We start from the raw sequence: 21,125 nt of genomic DNA, 5'->3' as shown, positions 1-21,125 counted from the left end.
CAGTGCAGAAGGAGGCCATTCTGCACATTGAGTCTGCACTGACCCTCTGAAAGACCGCCCTACCTATGCCCTATCCCCATAACCCCACCAAACCGTTGGACACCTAAGTGGCAATTTAACATGGTCAATCCACCTAACCTGCACATCTTTGGACTGTGGGAGGAAACCTGAGCACCCGGAGGAAACCCACGCAGACACGCGGAGAAGGTGCAAACTCCACACAGTCACCCGAGGTCAGAATCAAACCAGTTTTAAAAGAAAGTTGCTAATTCAAAGGAGCAATCTAAAATGTTGCACGTTTTGCTATGGGTGTAAAACGCGTTTATTGGAGTGTATTAACTTGCCTCTGTTAAAGGCCGTGTGCTTAACACTACTAGGCTCTGTATATGTATTTTTCAGCTCAGGAGTCGCCAGATGCCGTATAGACACCTCACAAATATTCCAAGGTCAGGTTCAAAGTAATAAAACGATACACCGATTAGTAAGTTCCAAACGATCAATATTTATTATACAATTATAATAAATACGCATGCACACACTAAGGGACTAAGCTATGACTAAACTAAGCAATCAGAATACTTAACTAAACAGGAACAGGCAAGGTCAGGGAGCGAGGCCTTCGTCCCGGTCTTGGTCTGCAACCTTCAGAAAGCGTGCTGGTCACTGGGGGTCTAGCGAGCTTGGTTCGCGTAGCGAGCGTCGTATTGGCACTTACGGTTCGGCGGCTGGTGCTCAACGGCTGGAGTCAGGATACACGTTCAAGGTCTTGGTCAAAGCCGGAGCACGAAACAACAGACAGGACCATGTGTGGGGGTCTACTTTTATAGGGGTCCCCAATGTCCTTGCCTTTTCCTGGGCGGGCTTTACCTTCAGGTATCGATTGGATCGCTTCCAATCGATATCTTTTGAATTCCTCCAATGTGAGGGTCTTTCTCGATGGTGGGGGCGGTTTCTATAGTGGATACTTCTGGTGCCGCTCTGTCTGGACATCCACTCAAGTATCTTATTCAAACCCAAATGTTGCCATTGTGTGTGCCTAGATCTGGACTGCCTCATTAGTATGTAAAACGTTCTGCCATTATCACCTTTGGTTTGAGATCTTCCACCTGGCCAGAAACTGGTTTTGCTGCTTGCAAAATGCTAATGAGTTTTGCAGGCTGCAGCCTTGGCTAAACTGTTTTTCCCTGCAGTCTTAGCGATTCTCCATTTTGTTTAGTTCAGTGTCCATTTTAGGTGGCTACAGTGGCTACAAAACCACGCCTTTTAAAATCAAGCTGTTGCAAAAAATTCTTTTATATTGTTGTTTTTCTTTAAACATTATTCACAATAAGAAAATAAGTGGTGAATTATCATGGGGTAATATTTTGGGGAATTGACTGAATTTTGACACATGCTCAGTGTACAGTGATTGACACCATCATGACCACTAAGTCATGATCACAGAAGCAAAATCAAATCTGAAATAAAACTAACACAAGATTTTTATATAAATGTTTTTATTAAATCACTGTTAAGTAACTAACTATGGTTTGGAATTACAGAATAGAATTCTATTATTACTTAACAGCTAAACTAACGATAGCACAGTGGTTAGCACTGTTGTTTCACAGCGCTAGGGTCCCAGGTTCCATTCCCGGCTTGGGTCACTGTCTGTGCGGAGTCTGCACGTTCTCCGTGTCTGCGTGGGTTTCCTCCGGGTGCTCCGGTTTCCTCCCACACGTACCGAAAGGCGTGGTGTTAGGTAATTTGGACATTCTGAATTCTCCCTTCATGCACCCGAACAGGCACCGGAATGTGGCGACTAGGGGATTTTCACAGTAATTTCATTGCAGTGTTAATGTAAGTCTACTTGTGACAATAAATATTATTATTATTAACTTTGCCATAGCATAAAAAGATTATTCTGTAACCCGACTGTTTGTGCCTTTCTGCCTTTTCCATTGAGGTTCTAAAGTGGGAGTGATGGCCACACAAACTATAGTGGTATTGAGAAAAGACGGTCTGTCTTTCGCTCCATTTCCAGAATTAGGAACTGATACTTTATGTCTACACTGCTTCAAATACCCTTGGAACCCATGCTTCAAATAGATTTTGCAAATGAGATGCTTAAAATAGTTTTGGAAATAAATCAATGGTTGTACCATTGCCACCATTGAAAATCTCTTCAAATCAGAAATAGCAGCAGGAGTTAGGCCATTTGGCCCCTTGTGCGTACTCCATCATTTAATATGATCTTGTACTTTCAGTTCCCAGCCCCGTGCTAAGCTTCAAGATTTATTTCAGAATTCCGTCTGTACTTTCTTCCTGTAGTCCATCTATTAGATTTCTGAAACATTATTGCATTCAGCTGAGTTAAATAGTGATATTTTCTTTGGGATGCTTTAAATGTAAAACAAAGAAGCATTCCTGCAAACTGCTTTTCCAGCTGTGAATATGGTGAATTTAGGAATTGTACTGGGTGTGTTACTGGACTGTAATAGCCCAGGTCACGTGGTCTGAGAAGTTGAAATACGTTTTTCAAAAGATTCAACAAATAAAAAGCTCACAGCAGTAAAAGTAAACATTATGCTGTCACTTGTCGATCCTTCAGCCATGAAAATCTGCTGTTGTTTCCTAGTCTGGCCTATATGTGACTCCAATCCCACGCCAGTGTGGTTGATTCTTAACCATCCTGTGAAATGATTGACCAAACCTCTCGGTCGTATTGCAACTTAAGAACAATTAGGATGGGATAATGAAGGCCAGAGAAACTACAATCTATGAATGAATTTTTACAAAAGTTGCATTCCCTCTACTTAATTGTGTTGTGTAAGTGAAAACTGATCTTTTAATTTGTTGCAGGACAGCCATTGGGTAATTCTGCCTGCTGAGCTATGTCAGTTGTGTAATAGTTGAAGAGGAAATTTGAATATTAATAGCTGCCCATATATTTGAGCAGTTAGTGATGAACATTTTGTCTATCAGTAATTGTGTTCTTCTAATGAGATTTATGACAATGTCACACACTTGAAATTGCTGTGGATTAGCAATGCTGAGTTATTCCACTGATGCTGCATTGCTACAAGTATTCATCAGAGCTCCACCCAACAGTATTCAAATGTCAGAGATTCATAAGGTATTTAAATACCTAGTAACTACACACAGCATCCCATTCTGATGGACTGCTATTCATGCTGCATTTGATCCCATGAAGCTAATTCAAAGCAATTGCAAGTGTTTGGAGGAGCTGAGTTAAGCTTTTCTGTTTAAACTTGGCATATTAAGTTGTTGCAATTCAATACAACTGATTTTGGGTCTGCAACAAATTTATCTTGATCTTCTCGCCTTGCTGTGATCTAGAAATTCTACAGTTTACAGTCAATATTGATGTTCCACTTCTGTGGTGCTGCTTTTTGATCTTGAGCTTTCCTGGCCTGATTCTTTTGATAAACTCTGCAGCTATTATTAAACCAATGCTGAGAACTAATGCTCAGAATTTACCTGGTTGAGCAACCATCGTACTTTACAGAGACGTATATTATTTGTTTGGTTTAATTTCTACAGTTCTTCGCAACTTCTGGCTAAGCCTTTTAACTCTGTTATATAGTCAAACCTTGAAGCTGGATCCCCCACTGCTCCACACTCCCCCCCCCCCCCCCCCCCCCCACCAGTATAAATCTGACCCTATTTCCAGTTCTCTCCAGTTTTGACAAAGAGTCTTCCAGACTTGAAACTCCCTTCTCTCTCCACAGATGCTGTCAGACCTGTTGAGATTGTTTCGTGTTTTCTGTTTGTGTGTGAGTATAGGCCCAACCTGCTTGACCTTTCCTCATTTAAATGTCCCTTCATCCCAGGAATCAACCCAGTGAGCATCCTCTGAACTGCCTGTCCTTTCTTAAATAGGGACAACGAGACTGCACAACAGTTACAGCAATACTTTACTTCCCTTAATATTCCAACCCCATTGCAATTAAGGTCAACGTTCCATTTATTTGAAAATGTTTTTGTTCCAAATTTTTCAATAATTTTTACAAAACACTACAAAAAAGAAAATAATGCAAAGAGGACAAAGCAATATAGCAACAAAAACCACTTAACCCTGTATCCAGCTAAGAATTTAACAAACAAAACAAAATGGGGCATCTGCCCCCAACAAATAATGTGAAAACAGCCCCCCCCCCCCCCCCCCAACACACACCCCGCCTGGAGATCCCCTGCAGAGACCCTCGCAAGGCAAACTTTATCTTCTCCAACCTGAGAAACCCCACCATGTCACTGACCCAAGCCTCCATGCTTGGGTGATTCGCATCCCTCCACATTAACAAGAGCCTTCTCCGGGCTACCAAGGAGGCAAAGGCCAGAACTCCGGCCTTTTTCGACTCCTGCACTCCCGGATCGTCCGATACCCCAAATCTCGCTATCCCTCAACTCGGTTTTACCCGAGTGTCCAAGACCTTGGACATAACCTTTGCAAAGCCCTTCCAAAATTCCGTAAGTGCCGGGCATGCCCAAAACACATGAGCATGATTAGCTAGGCTCCCTGAACACCTCACACACCTGTCCTCTACCCCAAAAAACTTACTCATTCTCGCCCTGTCAAATGTGTCCTATGCACCACTTTAAACTGAATCAGGCTAAGCCTGGCGCAAGATGAGGAGGAATTGACCCTGCCCAGGGCATCAGCCCACAGGTCCTCATCCAGCTCCTCGCCCAGCTCCTCCTCCCACTTGCCCTTCAACTCTTCCACCGAGATCTCCTCCGCCTCCTGCAGCTCCTGGTATATTTCCGATATCTTGCCATCCCCAACCCACACGCCCGAGACCACCCTATCCTGTATCCTCCGAGCAGGCAGCTGTGGGAATTCCCCCACCTGCTTTTTCACGAAAGCCCGAACCTGTATGTACCTAAAGGTATTCCCCGGGGGTAGCCCAAATTTTTCTTCCCTCTGACTGGCAAAGGTACCATCAATAAACAAGTCCCACATTCTTTTGATTCCCGCCCTATGCCAACTTAGGAACCCACCATCTATCCTACCCGGAATGAATCTATGATTGTTCCGTATCAAGGTCCAAACTGAGGCCCCCACCTCCCTCCTATGCCGTCCCCACTGCCCCCAGACACTCGGTGTCACCACCACCGCCGGGCTCGTGGTATACCGCGTTGCTGTCACCAGTGCCCCCAAGCTAGTGCCTATACAGGACAACGCTTCTAGCCGTTTCCACGCCGCCCTCTCTCCCTCCATTACCCACTTCTGAATCATAGACACATTCGCTGCCCAGTAATAGCTACACAAATTTGGCAGTGCCAACCCACACCCCTCATGACTGCGCTCCAAAATCCGTCTCTTAACCCGCAGGGTCTTATTTGCCCACACAAATCCCGTAATACTCCTATTTACCCGCTTAAAGAAGCACTTGGAGATGAGAATAGGAAGGCACTGGAAGGCGAACAGGAACCTAGAGAGAACCGTCATCTTTACGGACTGCACCCTACCCGCCAGGGAGAGTGGCAACACATCCCACCACCTAAAGTCCTCCTCCATCTGATCCACCAGGCGTGTTAGATTGAGCTTGTGCAAAACCCCCCAACTCTTGACTACCTGGATACCCAAGTACCGAAAGCTCCTCTCCACCATCTTGAGCGGTAGCTCCCCCAATCTCTTTTCCTGGCCCCTCGCATGCACCACAAAAAGCTCGCTTTTCCCCACATTTAACTTGTATCCCGAGAAGTTTCCAAAATCCCTAAGAATCTGTATAACCTCCCCCATCCCCTCCACTGGATCTGCAATGTACAAAAGCAGGCCGGACCAATCCCCTCCAGTTTCTGGATTCTCTCAACGCCATGGCCAACGGCTCAATCGCCAGGGCAATCAGCAGGGGGGACAAAGGGCACCCCTGCCTCGTTCCATGATATAACCTGAAATACTCTGACCGCAGCCGGTTCATCGAAACACTCGCTACCGGGGCCTGGTACAACAATTTGACCCATCCTATGAATTCCTCCCCAAACCCAAACCTGCCTAACACCTCCCACAAGTACTCCCACTCCACTCGATCAAAGGCTTTCTCCGCGTCCATTGCCACTACCACTTCTGCGTTCCCCCCCTCCGAGGGCATCAGGATCACATTCAGGAGCCTTCGCACATTCGTGTTCAGCTGCCTGCCCTTCACAAACCCCGTCTGAATCACTCCCAGGACGCAGTCCTCAATCCTAGTGGCCAGGATCTTGGCCAACAGTTTGGCATCTACATTAAGTAGCGAAATCGGCCTTTAGGAGCCGCATTGCAACGGGTGCTTATCACGCTTGAGGATAAGCGAGATCAAAGCCTGTGACATCGTCGGGGGAAGGATTCACTTTTCCTTAGCCTCGTTAAAGGTTCTCGGCAACAGCGGGCCCAACAGCTCCGAGAACTTCCTGTAGAACTCAACGGGGAATCCATCCGGCCCCGGGGCCTTGCCCGCCTGCATACTCCCCAACCCCTTTGCCAACTCCTCCATCCCTCTTCAGGAGGGTTTAAACTAGTTCAGCAGGGGATTGGGAACCTGAATTGTAGCTCCAGTATACAGGAGGTTGAGAGTAGTGAGGTCATGAGTAAGGTTTCAAAGTTGCAGGAATGTACCGGCAGGAAGGAAGGTGGTTTAAAGTGCGTCCACTTCAATGCCAGGAGCATCCGGAATAAGGTGGGTGAACTTGAGGCATGGGTTGGTACCTGGGACTTCGATGTTGTGGCCATTTCGGAGACATGGATAGAGCAGGGACAGGAATGGTTGTTGCAGATGCCGGGGTTTAGATATTTCAGTAAGCTCAGAGAAGGTGGTAAAAGAGTGGGAGGGATGGCATTGTTAGTCAAGGACAGTATTACGGTGGCAGAAAGGACGTTTGATGAGGACTTGTCTACTGAGGTAATATGGGCTGAGGTTAGAAACAGGAAAGGAGAGGTAACCTTGTTAGGGGTTTTCTATAGGCCTCCGAAAAGTTCCAGAGATGTAGAGGGAAGGATTGCAAAGATGATTCTGGATAGGAGCAAAAGTAACAGGGTAGTTGTTATGGGGGACTTTAACTTTCCAAATATTGACTGGAAACACTAGTTCGAGTACTTTAGATGGGTCCGTTTTTGTCCAATGTGTGTAGGAGGGTTTCCTGATACAATATATAGATAGGCCAACGAGAGGCGAGGCCGTATTGGATTGGGTACTGGGTAATGAACCAGGACAGGTGTTAGATTTGGAGGTAGGTGAGCACTTTGGTGATAGTGACCACAATTTGATTACGTTTACTTTAGTGATGGAAAGGGATAGGTATATACCGCAGGGCAAGGCAATTATGATGCGATGAGGCAAGACTTAGGATGCATCGGATGCAGAGGAAAACTGCAGGGGATGAGCACAATGGAAATGTGGAGCATGTTCAAGGAACAGCTACTGCGTGTCCTTGATAAGTATCTACCTGTCAGGCAGGGAGGAAGTGGTCGAGCGAGGGAACCGTGGTTTACTAAAGCAGTTGAAACACTTGTCAAGAGGAAGAAGGAGGCTTATGTAAAGAGGAGACGTGAAGGTTCAGTTAGGGCGCTTGAGAGTTACAAGTTAGCTAGGAAGGATCTAAAGAGAGAGCTAAGAAGAACCAGGAGGGGACATGAGAAGTCTTTGGCAGGTAGGATCAAGGATGACCCTAAAGCTTTCTATAGATATGTCAGGAATAAAAGAATGACTAGGGTAAGAGTAGGGCCAGTCAAGGACAGTAGTGGGAAGTTGTGCATGGAGTCCAAGGAGAGGTGCTAAATGAATATTTTTCATCAGTATTCACACAGGAAAAAAACAATGTTGTCGAGGAGAATACCGAGATACAGGCTACTAGACTGAAGGGCTTGAGGTTCATGAGGAGGAGGTGTTAGCGATTCTGGAAAGTGTTAAAATAGATAAGTCCCCTGGGCCGGATGGGATTTATCCTAGGATTCTCTGGGAAGCTAGGGAGGAGATTGCTGAGCCTTTTGGCGTTGATCTTTAAGTCATCTTTGTCTACAGGAATAGTGCCAGAAGACTGGAGGATAGCAAATGTTGTCCCCTTGTTCAAGAAGGGGAGTAGAGACAACCCCGGTAACTATAGACCAGTGAGCCTTACTTCTGTTGTGGGCAAAGTATTGGAAAGGTTTATAAGAGATAGGATGTATAATCATCTGGAAAGGAATTAATTTGATTAGAGATAGTCAACATGGTTTTGTGAAGGGTAGGTCGTGCCTCACAAACCTTATCGAGTTCTTTGAGAAGGTGACCAAACAGGTGGATGAGGGTGTGGTGTATATGGATTTCAGTAAAGTGTTTGATAAGGTTCCCCATGGTAAGCTATTGCAGAAACTACGGAGGCATGGGATTCAGGGTGATTTAGCAGTTTGGATCAGAAATTGGCTAGTTGGAAGAAGACAAAGGATGGTGGTTGATGGGAAATGTTCAGACTGGAGTCCATTTAATAGTGGTGTACCACAAGGATCTGTTTTGGGGCCACTGCTGTTTGTAATTTTTATAAATGACCTGGAGGAGGGTGTAGAAGGATGGGTGAGTAAATTTGCAGATGACACTAAAGTCGGTGGAGTTGTGGACAGTGCGGAAGGATGTTACAAGTTACAGAGGGACATAGATAAGCTGCAGAGCTGGGCTGAGAGATGGCAAATGGAGTTTAATGCAGAAAAGTGTGAGGTGATTCATTTTGGAAGGAATAACAAGAAGACAGAGTACTGGGCTAATGGTAAGATTCTTGGTAGTGTGGATGAGCAGAGAGATCTCGGTGTCCATGTACATAGATCCCTGAAAGTTGCCACCCAGGTTGAGAGGGTTGTTAAGAAGGCGTACGGTGTGTTAGCTTTTATTGGTAGAGGGATTGAGTTTCGGAGCCATGAGGTCATGTTGCAGTTGTACAAAACTCTGGTGCGGCCGCATTTGGAGTATTGCATGCAGTTCTGGTCGCCGCATTATAGGAAGTATGTGGAAGCATTGGAAAGGGTGCAGAGGAGGTTTACCAGGATGTTGTCTGGTATGGAGGGAAGATCTTATGAGGAAAGGCTGAGGGACTTGAGGCTGTTTTCGTTAGAGAGAAGAAGGTTAAGAGGTGACTTAATTGAGGTATACAAGATGATCAGAGGATTAGATAGGGTGGACAGTGAGAGCCTTTTTCCTCGGATGGTGATGTCTAGCACGAGGGGACATAGCTTTAAATTGAGGGGAGATAGATACAGGACAGATGTCAGAGGTAGGTTCTTTACTCAGAGTAGTAAGGGCATGGAATGCCCTGCCTGCAACAGTAGTAGACTCGCCAACACTAAGGGCGTTCAAATGGTCATTGGATAGACATATGGACGATAAAGGGGTTCCACAGGCGATCCTCCTCTCTCTCTCTCCCCCCCCCCCCCCCGGGGTTCTGACTCACATAAAAGTCCTTAAAGACCTCATTTATTTTAGCTGGACTCCGCACCGTGTTCCCCCCTCCTATCCCTAATTCCCCCAATCTCCCTCGCCCTTGGCCTGGCAAATCTCCACGGATCCACTCCCCCCATCTGGTCCATAAACCCCCCTCAGAACCTTAGCCGCTGCCGGTCTCTTAGCAGCGGCTAAATTCTGAGGGGGGTTTATGGACCGGATGGGGTGAGTGGATCCGTGGAGATTTGCCAGGCCAAGGGCGAGGGAGTTTTCCTTCCTCTCCCATGTACACAAGGCTTACTCGCGGAAGTCCACCCCCCCCCCCCCCCCCCCCCCCCCCCCCAACTAACCATCTCCTTTTTTAGGCCAGCCACGTGCCCACGACTCCCGCACTCTCCAGCCCCCCAGGCGGAGGCTCCCCGCCCGACTCTCCCTCTTACCATCAACTCTCCATCAATCAGCACAGCAGCACCCAGTCCCCGTCCCCCCCAACACCCTCCCCATTGCACTCCCGTAAGTCAGCTGACTCATGCTGACCCCGGCCGCTCCCGCCTCTGCCTCCAATCCCCTTTTGGATTTCCCATCCAGATCACCAGCCCTCCCCCCACCAAAGTGGGGTAGTGAAAGTCCCTGCCCCCCCGCTCACCATATAGACCAACGCGGACATTGAACTCAGTACCACCCCCCCCCCCCCCCCCCCCCCCCCCCTTCAGGTACCGCCCCTACCATTTCACGGGATATTAAGCCACGCTCCCTACCTGGGCTGACCCCGCCCCCTGTGGCGCAGTTCCTTTTAACTGCAACCTCGCCCCAGTCCCTCTGGGCTACGGGCCCACCCATTCCCAAGAAAACGCAGGGGGGGGGGAAATAAACTCCACCCGAACAAGCATCGCCCTCACTCCCTCACCAACATCCCTCATAACATACTGCAAACCATTAATTCAAGTCCAGCTTCTCGTTTTTGATAAAAGTCCACGCCTTATCCGGCGTATCAAAATAGTGGTGTCGGTCCTGGTATGTGATCCACAGTCTCGCCGGCTGTGACAGTCCGAACTTCACCCCCTTCCCGTGGAGGATCGCCTTAGCCCTTAGTTGAATCCTGCCCACTTCTTGGCCAGCTCTGCACTCCAATCCTGATAGATACGGATCTTGGTATTCTCCCACCTGCTGCTCCGCTCCTTCTTAACCCATCACAGGACCCACTCCCTGTCGGTGAAACGGTGAAACCTCACCACCATCGCCCTCGGCGGTTCGTTTGCCCTCGGCCTCCTTGCCAGGACTCTGTGTGCCCCATCCAGCTCCAAGGGCCACGGGAAGGCCCCCGCACCCATCAGCGTGCTCAGCATCGTGATCACATACGCCCCAGCATCCGACCCCTCCACGCCTTCAGGGAGACCCAGAATCCGCAGGTTCTGCCTCCTCGACCTGTTCTCCTGGTCCTGCAGCTTCTCCTGCCATTTTTTGTGAAGGGCCTCGTACGCTTCTACTTTAACCGACAGGCCTAGAATCTCGTCCTCGTTGTCAGAGACTTTCTGCTGCACCTCCTTAATCGCCGTCCCCTGCATCTTCTGGGTCTCCACCAACCTTTCAATCGACGCCTTCATAGGGGCCAGCATCGCCGCCTTCAAGTCAGCAAAGCAGCTTTTAAAAAAAACTCCTGCTGCTCCCGAGACCACTGGGCCCACGCTGCCTGGTCCCCGCCCGCCGCCATCTTGTTTTTTTGCACCCGTTCTCCTCTCTGCTCTAAAGCCACTTTTTTGACTGCTCCGCTTTTGGTCAACTCCATACAGTGCTGGGGGACCCTCACTGCTACCTTCCCACACCGGGAATCGTCGAACAAATGCCGCTGAGGCTCCTTAAAAGGGCCCAAAAGTCCGTTATCGGCGGAAGCTGCAGAACGTGCGACCTACCAAGCCATAGCCGCAACCTGAAGTCTCCATTTGTGTTCCTAATTGCCTGCTCTACCTCTACTTTGAGGCACAGAGGCATTTCTGCCAACACCATGTCTTGGATCAGCTTGCATGCTGTATATTGGGGATGAAATCTGGGACCTTTTGGATCCCCATATGACTGTATAATATTACTTCATGCCTCCACTCTCTAAGGAGTTAAAAGAATCTGCCGAAACATAGATTGCACAATTTGTTTTTCATCAGGAAATCTTTGTACAAAATCCTTGCCATTTGGAGTTTTAAGTGATGATGTGTCTAATGTACTCCGACTGCTTTCTTCCAATAGCGTTTTGTCTATTTTTAAAAGCATTTCTGCAACTTTGCCGGTGACCATTTTCTTGCTCATTTTTCTAGTTTTGAACTTGTCTAATTTTTGTTTTATCATAATCACATTTTTGTCTAGTTAGCTGATTTGATTTAATGAGGTTGAAACCTTGTGCACTGATATTTATTGTAAAATTATTTGCACCCGTGGAAGTTGCAGATTTTTAGATCCCCAAGGATATGATTAATGAAAACATTTTGTGGTTTGGTACATTTGCTGAGGTTCAAGATGTTTCAGATAATTTGTCAAAATACTGCAAAATTTATTTTTCTGGAAATTTATAAGCACTAATTGGCAAATGTAATGGCATCTCCATAACTCAAATTTTTCCTCACCATGACCAATTTACATTCTTTCTGATTTACTATTCTAGACTTAGATTACTCATTTTCTGAGATATAATTTTGCTACTGCTAACAGCAATAGTTTTAACCTTCTGCTGTTATGGTTAATCACACAAATCTCTTTTATTCAGCATTTGCATTTCTCCGCGTTAGTACCAGCATCAGGAATTTGGAAAATGGGAATAATTCATTGAACTCTCAGATTTTAAATCATCTGGTAAAATGCCTGTAATGTGAGAGATTATAGAATGTAAAGTTTTGGGGCAGCCATGTTGCAACTATTTAAAGAAAATGTTTATTTATGAGGAAGAAAGATATTGGAAAGATTTAATTTTGAGAGATTCCTTTAACTTTAGAACTTCTCGTACTCGCGGATTGATTTTTTTCGTGGTGAGCAGGGCGCTAATCCCGAGAGTGGAGGGGGTAGAGTACTCAGCCATTGCGATTTCGGACCGTGCTCCGCACTGGGTGGAGTTGGGGCTGGGGCGGAGAGAAGCCAACACCCTCTATGGAGACTGGACGTAGGACTATTGGCAGATGAGGAGGTCTGTGGGCGGATTAGGAGGAGTATCCAAAACTCTGTGGCGACCAATGATACAGGGGAGGTTTCAGTGAGTATGGTCTGGGAGGCGCTGAAGGCAGTTATCAGGGAGGATCTAATTTCTATCAGGTCCCACAGAGAGAAGAGGGATAGGATGGAGAGGGAGAGGTTGGTGGGGGACATACTCAGGATGGACAGGAGGTATGCAGAGTCCCCCGAGGAGGGGCTGCTAAAGGAGCGCTGGAGCCTGCAGGCGGAGTTTGACTTGCTTACCACAGGGAAGGCAGAGGCTCAGTTGAGGAAGTAACAAGGAGTGGTGTACGAGTATGGGGAAAAGGCAAGTAGGATGCTGGTGCACCAACTACGGAAGAGTGAGGCGGCCAGGGAAATTGGGGGAATTAGGGCGGAGAGAAGCCAACACCCTCTATGGAGACTGGACGTAGGACTATTGGCAGATGAGGAGGTCTGTGGGCGGATTAGGAGGAGTATCCAAAACTCTGTGGCGACCAATGATACAGGGGAGGTTTCAGTGAGTATGGTCTGGGAGGCGCTGAAGGCAGTTATCAGGGAGGAGCTAATTTCTATCAGGTCCCACAGAGAGAAGAGGGATAGGATGGAGAGGGAGAGGTTGGTGGGGGACATACTCAGGATGGACAGGAGGTATGCAGAGTCCCCTGAGGAGGGGCTGCTAAAGGAGCGCTGGAGCCTGCAGGCGGAGTTTGACTTGCTTACCACAGGGAAGGCAGAGGCTCAGTTGAGGAAGTAACAAGGAGTGGTGTACGAGTATGGGGAAAAGGCAAGTAGGATGCTGGTGCACCAACTACGGAAGAGAGAGGCGGCCAGGGAAATTGGGGGAATTAGGGATGTGTGGGGGGGGGGGGGGGGGGGAGACACGGTCCTGAGCTCGGAAAGGATCAATGAGGTCTTCAAGGATTTTTATGGTAAATTGTATGAGTCAGAGCCCCCGGAGGGGAGGGAAGGGATGAAGCAATTCTTGGACCAACTGAGGTTTCCGAAGGTGGAGGAGGGGCGGGTAGAGGGATTGGGGGCCCTGATTGAGTTGGAGGAATTGGTTAAAGGTTTGGAGGGTATGCAGTCGGGCAAGGCTCCGGGACCAGACGGATATCCCGTAGAATTCTACAGGAAATTCTCAGAGCTGTTGAGCCCGATATTGTTGAGAACCTTCAATGAGGCTAAGGAAAGGGGAACCCTTCCCCCGACGATGTCGCAGGCCTTGATCTCGTTCACCCTTAAGCGAGATAAGGACCTGTTGCAATATGGCTCCTACAGGCCAATATCGCTCCTTAATGTAGACACCAAACTGTTGGCCAAGATCCTGGCCACTAGAATTGAGGACTGTGTCCCGGGGGTGATTAATGAAGACCAGACGGGGTTTGTCAAGGGCAGGCAGCTGAATACGAATGTGCGGAGGCTCCTGAATGTGATCATGATGCCCTCGAAAGGAGGGGATGCAGAAGTGGTGGCTGCAATGGACACGGAAAAAGCCTTCAATCGGGTGGAGTGGGAATACCTGTGGAAAGGGTTAGGCAGATTTGGATTTGGCGAGGGATTCATAGGGTGGGTCAAATTACTGTATCAGGCCCCCGTAGCGAGTGTGTTGACGAACCGCCTGCGGTCGGAGTACTTTAGGCTACATCGAGGAACGAGGCAGGGGTGCCCCCTGTCCCCCCTGCTGTTTGCCCTGGCAATCGAGCTGTTGGCCATGGTGCTGAGGATGTCTAGAAACTGGAGGGGGCTGGTTCAGAGGGGGGAGGAGCATCGTGTTTCACTGTACGCAGATGACCTGCTCCTGTAGATTTCAGATCCGGTGGAGGGGATGGGGGAGGTCATGCAGATCCTTAAAGATTTTGGGGATTTCTCAGGGTACTAATTGAATGTCGGGAAAAGCGAGCTTTTTGTGATCCATGCGAGGGGCCAGGAAAAGAGACTGGGAAAGCTCCAGCTCAAGGTGGTGGAGAGGATCTTTCGCTATTTGGGTATACGGGTGGCTAAGAGCTGGGATGTCCTGCACAAGCTCAACCTAATGCGGCTTGTGGATCAGCTGGAGGAGGACTTTAAGAGGTGGGACATGCTACCGCTCCCCCTGGCGGGCAGGGTGCAATCCATGAAGATGACGGTCCTCCCCAGGTTCTTGTTCGTCTTCCAGTGCCTTCTTATCCTCATCCCCAAGTCCGCCTTCAAGCGGTTGAATAGGATTATCACGGGATTTGTGTGGGCAAACAAGACCCCGCGAGTTAAAAGACTGATCTTAGAGCGCAGTCGGGGCAGGGGCGCTGGCGAACTTCTGCAGCTATTATTGGGCAGCGAGGGTGGGGGGGGGAGGTGTGGAGGCGGCGTCTTGCAGGGATACTAGCTTGGGGGGGACTGATAACGGCACTGCTGCCAGTCTGGGGTCAGTGGAGAAGGCACGGGGGGAGGTAGGGGCCTCGGTCTGGACCCCGATACGAGACAACCACAGGTTTGTTCCGGGTAGAATGGACGGAGGGTTTCTAAGCTGGCGCAGAGCGGATATCAAAAGGATGTGGGACTTGTTTATAGATGGGACTTTCTCTAGCCTGAAGGCACTGGAGGAGAAATTCAGTTTGCCCCCAGGGAATACCTTTAGGTACCTGCAAGTCCGCACTTTCTTGAAGAAGCAGGTGGTGGAATTTCCGCTGCTACCTTCCTGCGGGATACAGGACAGGGTGATCTCGGGCATGTTGGTAGGAGACGGAAAGGTATCAGACATATACCAGGAGGCGGAGGAGGCCTCGGCGGAGGAACTGAAGGGCAAGTGGGAGGAGGAGCTGGGTGAGGGCCTGTGGGCAGACTCCCTGGGCAGGATCAATTCCTCCTCATCTTGTGCCAGGCTTAGCCTGGTTCAGTTTAAGGTGGTACACCGGGCGCATATGACAGTGGCGAGAATGAGCAAGTTCTTTGGAGTGTAGGACAGGTGTGTGAGGTGTTCAGGGAGCCCAGCAAACCATGTCCATATGTTTTGGGCATGCCCAGCACTTAAAGAATTTTGGCGAGGCTTTGCAAAGGCTATGTCCAAGGTCTTGGACACTCGGGTAAAGCCGAATCTGGGGATAGCGATATTTGGGGTGTCAGAAGATCCGGGAGTGCAGGACCCGAAAGAGGCCGGAGTCCTGACCTTTGCCTCCTTGGTAGCCCGGAGACTGATCTTGTTAATGTGGAGGGATGCGAAACCCCCAAGTGTGGTGACTTGGGTCAGTGACATGGCTGGGTTTCTAAGTTTGGAGAGGATAAAGTTTGCCTTGAGAGGGTCCTTGCTGGGGTTCTCCAGGCGGTGGTGGGGAACTGTATGGGTTGTGGATAGATTTTTCTTGTAAATGGTAATTATCCCACCTTGTTTTGTTAAGTTGTTCATTCTTTTTTTTTTTTTTTTTTTGTTGCCTTCTTTTAGTAGTGGTTTTGTAAAAATTCTGTAAAATTTTGAATAAAAACAAGTTTAAAAATAAAAAGAACATCTCAATGTTCATTGTCCAAAAAAATGTGTCACTTTTACAGAGAATCTGATGTTGTGCATGGCAAAACATCATTGCTTTAAATTCTCAGTGATGGCTTGGCTAGTGCTGTAGGAAACTTCAGTTAAATTATATTACAGCCGGCAGAGTGTGCATTGAAACTTGCTGCCAAATTGATTTTTATAAATATTTCAGATGTTTACAGAAATTAAAACCATGTCTCGCTATATTTGTAGCTATGTGGCGGATGGATGAGTGGCCTGATTCTGTTCCCTGATCTCTACAGGTGTCGACCCAGAACTGTATGAATTGACCACATCTAAACTGGAAGACTCTGGTACAGTTAATCGAATGACTGATGCATTTGCTCGCCTCATGTCGACAGCGGAGAAGACCAGCACATCCACCAGGTAAGAAATCCAATCCTCTGCAATTCTATCTAGCAGCTAAGTTTACATTGAGTGTTATTTTATACACCAGCGTGTCTGTTGGGTATCTAATTAAAAATTAAATATGCTTTTATATTAATGTTTAACGTACAAATCCATGTGATGTTACCTAACTTATTCGAATCTTGAGAGTGAATTGCTGCCCTGTAGTGTTTCTCAAGTGTGCTTCTGTTTATTTTCTTCTATCTGGACATGATCTTGTTTGTGAATAGCTAAATTAAGCATTCATCTGAATGTAATTTTATTTCAATGTGGATTCCATGTGCACTGGAAAACCTATTAGGTGAAAAATGACCCCACTGAAATCCAATTCTGAGACAAATTAATGTCTAGTATTTTAACTGCTCTGAAGATGGTGGCTGTTTATTCCCCTCTGTATTTTTCCAACTTCCTTTTCCTTCCTAAACTTCTGCAATAATATTGTTGGCACCAAACTCTCATGTCACCAGTCTTGCTATTTGGGTTTTAGTCCCTTTGGTCAGGTTTTTGTTTCTTCATTTTACCTGTCCGCAATCAAAAATCAACAATAATGTTCAGTGTGATTGTGACCACAATACATTATTATTTATCCTTCTCCTTGAGTCTCTCTCTCTCTCTCTCTCTCTTTGATCTTAAACGCAATTAAACACATGATCCACCAGCTCCAGCTCTCTCCCCTCTTTTCCTTGAGTCTGCCCTCTCATGGTTCCATTGAAACACACCAGGTTCAACGGGTATGCTGACAATGTTCAGCACTGCCACCCATCACATCTCTCGATCCATCCACTGTCCCTCATTTGTCGTGCTACTTGGTAGACACCCAGCACCCAATGAAGAAATTTCCTCCAATTTAATATTGGGGAGACTGAAACCATTGTGTTTTTTTTATTCGTTCATGAGAAATGGGCATCACTAGCTAGGCCTTCATTTATTGCCCATTTCTAATTGCCATTGAGAAGGTGGTGGTGAGTCGCAATCTTAAACATAGGTAGGTAGGTACACCACAGAGCTGTTAGTGAGGGAATTCCAGGATTTTGACCCAGTGACAGTGAAGGAATGGTGATGATGTTTCCAAATCAGGATGGAGTGTGGCTTGGATGGGAACTTCCAGATGGCGGTGTTCCCAAGATCTTCTAATTGTTAGAGGTGGAGGTTTTGGGAGGCACTTTTGGAGAAGGCTTGTGAGTTGCTGCAGTGTATTGTGTCGATGGTACACACTGCTGCCACTGTGTTGGTGGTGAAGGGAGTGAATGTTTAAGGTGATGGATAGAGTGTCGATTAAGAGGAATGCTTTGTCCTGGATGGTGTCAAGCTTGTGTGTTATTGGAGGTACACCATCCAGGCCAGTGAAGATTATTCATAGAATCATAGAATTCCTACAGTGCAGAAGGAGGCCATTCGGCCCATCGAGTCTGCACTGAATCTCTGAAAGAGCACCTTACCCAGTTCCACACCCCCACCCTATCCCCATAATCCTGCAGATCTTTGGACTCTTAAGGGGCAATTTAGATTGGCCAATCCACCTAACCTGCACATCTTTGGACTGTGGGAGGAAACTGGAGCACATAAAAGGAAACCCACACAGACACGTAGAAAGAACTGTGTGCAGGACAATACTTTCACTGTACCTAGGTACAGGTGACAATAAACAAATCCAGTCCAATCCAAGTGCAAACTCCACAGAGTCACCCAAGGCCGGAATTGAACCCGGGTCCATGGTGCTGTGAGGCAGCTGTGCTAACCACTGTGCCACCGTGCTACCTATCACTCTGCTGACTTGTGTCTTATAGACGTTGGACAATCTTTGAGGAATCAGGAGATAAGTTACCCCATCTCGTCTTCATCACCAAGACTACCCATTTCCACCACCAGAGGTTACATCCTCTGGCTCTGTTAGGTCTCACCTGAAGCGCTCATCCAATGCCTTTGTTACCTCTAGACTTGACAATTACAATGCTTTCCTGATCAGCCCCCGAGTCCAGCCCCCCCCCCGCCCAAACTTCAGCTCGTCCAAAATGTTGCTGCCTGTATCCTGACTCTCAGCAAATCCCCTTCCACAAATCACCTATGTGCTTGGTGACTCACTGTGAATCCCGGTCCATCGACGCCTTGATTTTAAAATGTTCACCCTTCTTTTCAAATCCTTCCCTGGCATCACCCCTCTTTCTCTGTATCCTCCTCCAACACGCTGTGATCTGTGCACGCTCCAATTTCAGCTCCCTGAGCATGCCCGATTTGAATCACTTTGTCATTAGCGGCTATGACGTCAGATGTTTTGAGTCCTTAAGTTCTGGAATTGCCTCCCTAAACCCTCTCCCTCTCCCTCTCTCTCCCTCTCCCTCTATCTCTCTCTCTCTCTCTTTAAACCAACCTCTTTGACTGAGATTTGTCCACCTGTCCTTTGTGACTCATTGTCAGATTAAGTTTTGTAACCACTCCTGTGAACTGTCTTGGAACTTAAACACGTAATATAGATGCAATTTGATAAAAGTCTTTAGAGGGAGCTAACCTTTGTTATTTTATAATGAGCTATGATAACTTGAATATTTGACTTTTGGGCGATTTATTAAACAATCTGATTAAATGTGTAATGTTGCACTTTCTCAATTCTTACATTAAGATTGCAAATTAAAAATAGAAAATAATTATTATTTTATGCTTCATAGGAAACCCAAGAAAGAAGAATTTCTTAGTAAGGAAGCTGCCAAAGTGATAGCGAGCCTTCCAGACTTATCATTCATGCACGCCAAAGTGCTGATGTTTCCAACCACATTAACACCTTTCGTAAGCTGCTGTGAAAAGGCAGACTGAACAGTGGATCATAGTTTTATTTTCTGAACATTTTAAAATCAAACTTATTTTGGCTTTCATAAAATAAAGCTAATCAGTCATTCAGATGATTTGTTAGTCAGCTGTTCTGGAGAGTTCTACAGAGAATATGATGCTGTTGTATATTTATTTATACTGAAGTGATTTAAGTGTTTATATTAGAAAAATCTGTAAATATCAGGTGGAAGGTTTATTTTGCAGATTAGTTATTTTCTTTGTGTTGCAGGACTGGGTTGGCTAAATTTGTTTCGTCAGCTAATCTGACAGGGACCGTCATTAAACATTTTCACACAGGCGTAACTGTGTTCAGATTCTGAGAAACAGCGGAATCCTGGTGAATTGCTTCATGTTGAGTTTTGTTACTTTTTCTGACGCAAGTGAGAACAGTTTTTTTTGGGGAGCGGTGTATTTCCAAGCCTAGTTGATCAAACGGCATTGGTTGTAGGCATTTTTTGGTATTACCATTTTTCACGTTTCATCAAATTAATGGTCTATCTGGTATATACAGGACTGGCTCCAAATCAAGGTGATGCAGTTACCATTAAAGCCATTACTGAGGTGAAAATGTGTTACTTATTTAGGAAACCACTATCTAATGACAGTTCAGGCATCAGCTGGGCTCATCTTTGAATGAGATGCTGGATCTCACACGCCTAAGCTCATTTGGGGGATGAGGGACCAATATCTAAATGTCTTATATAAATCCTTGAGGTGAACCTGATCTTTCACTCATTATTTTTGCTTTATTTTGCCACTAATATGTTTATTGAGGATTTTGCACAGTGTAAAGACAAGGTGGACATAATACTTTGCAGTGATTTGGGCTGTATGTACAGTAACAACTATGGATTGTAAATGTTGGTGAAATTCCTATGGAAAAACTCTGATACAAAGAAGAACCTACATAGGTTGATGTGCATGTCCAGGTTCTTTTATAACTGTAGTATGTAAATTTACTTTTAGAATACACCGAAAATAAAGAGAGATGATTTGAAAAGATGTTGTTCTGTATTTTTCACTGTGACAAAAATGTCATCTATAGGCAACATTACAGGTTTGGTGTGAGCTCTATCCAGGAAGAATAGTGCGAGCAGTGCCTTTAATCTAAAGCCCCGACCTTACTTTTACTCTGTGGTTTGCCAGTTCAATGCAGTGCTCTTTAACTGGAAAAGTAACAATGAACTGGTTATGTGCCAGTCACTGATAGACAGGTACTAAGTACTTTCATTAGTCTGTTAACATGATTTCTGGGGCCAGAAGCAACACTGCCCTCTGCTGTGCAGCTTTTGTCAAATGTTATTTTAAAAAATACATCATAACTAGTGCCAAACCTTTTGCAACAAGGGCCTAGATCTGTAAACTGTAACCATTGAAAGTGTCATCAAATTATTAGTCTTTTTAAACTTTCCAAATACAGATTAAATTTCACGTCCAACAAACGCATTCAGAGAGCACAGCATTTTTGTATTTAAGAAAACATAATTCGCTCTCTGAGTTAGTTACAAGTTTTTTTAATGTCAGCCAAACTGACCAGACGATGAAGTATCTGTTCTAACCATCAGCCAGGTCCGAAACACTCCATCAACAAAACTTTCTGCTTCAGAGTGCAAAATGATTTTACACTAACCTGTTATTCCTCAGCTTTTCCAATTTTCCTCACTGCGTAATCATAGAATCCTCACTTTATTGCTCACATTTCACCTCCGAATGTGGCTTGCAAACATTTGAATTGAAGTTTTGTCAACGCTACGTTGCACCATTTGCCAGTGACTGATTTTCTTTCCACTTTTAGCAGCAAGCACACTTACTTATAATGTCACAGACACTCTTAT

General features: G+C 46.4%; 1 protein-coding gene across 1 annotated transcript in view; it reads left to right on the top strand.

Annotated features, from left to right (window-relative positions):
- Window positions 1-20,290, top strand: part of LOC119971697 (aftiphilin-like) — an 89,764-nt gene extending 69,474 nt beyond the window's left edge. The window contains exons 8-9 of the mRNA XM_038807606.1: window positions 16,323-16,446; window positions 19,131-20,290. Coding sequence (XP_038663534.1) covers window positions 16,323-16,446; window positions 19,131-19,275 — 269 coding nt within the window. The 3' untranslated portion in view covers window positions 19,276-20,290. The remainder of the gene's footprint in view (window positions 1-16,322; window positions 16,447-19,130) is intronic.
- The last annotated feature ends 835 nt before the right edge of the window (window positions 20,291-21,125 follow it).

Source organism: Scyliorhinus canicula, chromosome 1 (assembly GCF_902713615.1).
Source record: "Scyliorhinus canicula chromosome 1, sScyCan1.1, whole genome shotgun sequence".
NCBI classification, from domain to species: Eukaryota; Metazoa; Chordata; class Chondrichthyes; order Carcharhiniformes; family Scyliorhinidae; genus Scyliorhinus; species Scyliorhinus canicula.
Note: the sequence above shows the minus strand (reverse complement) of the source record. Positions and strands in the feature narration are given on the sequence as shown.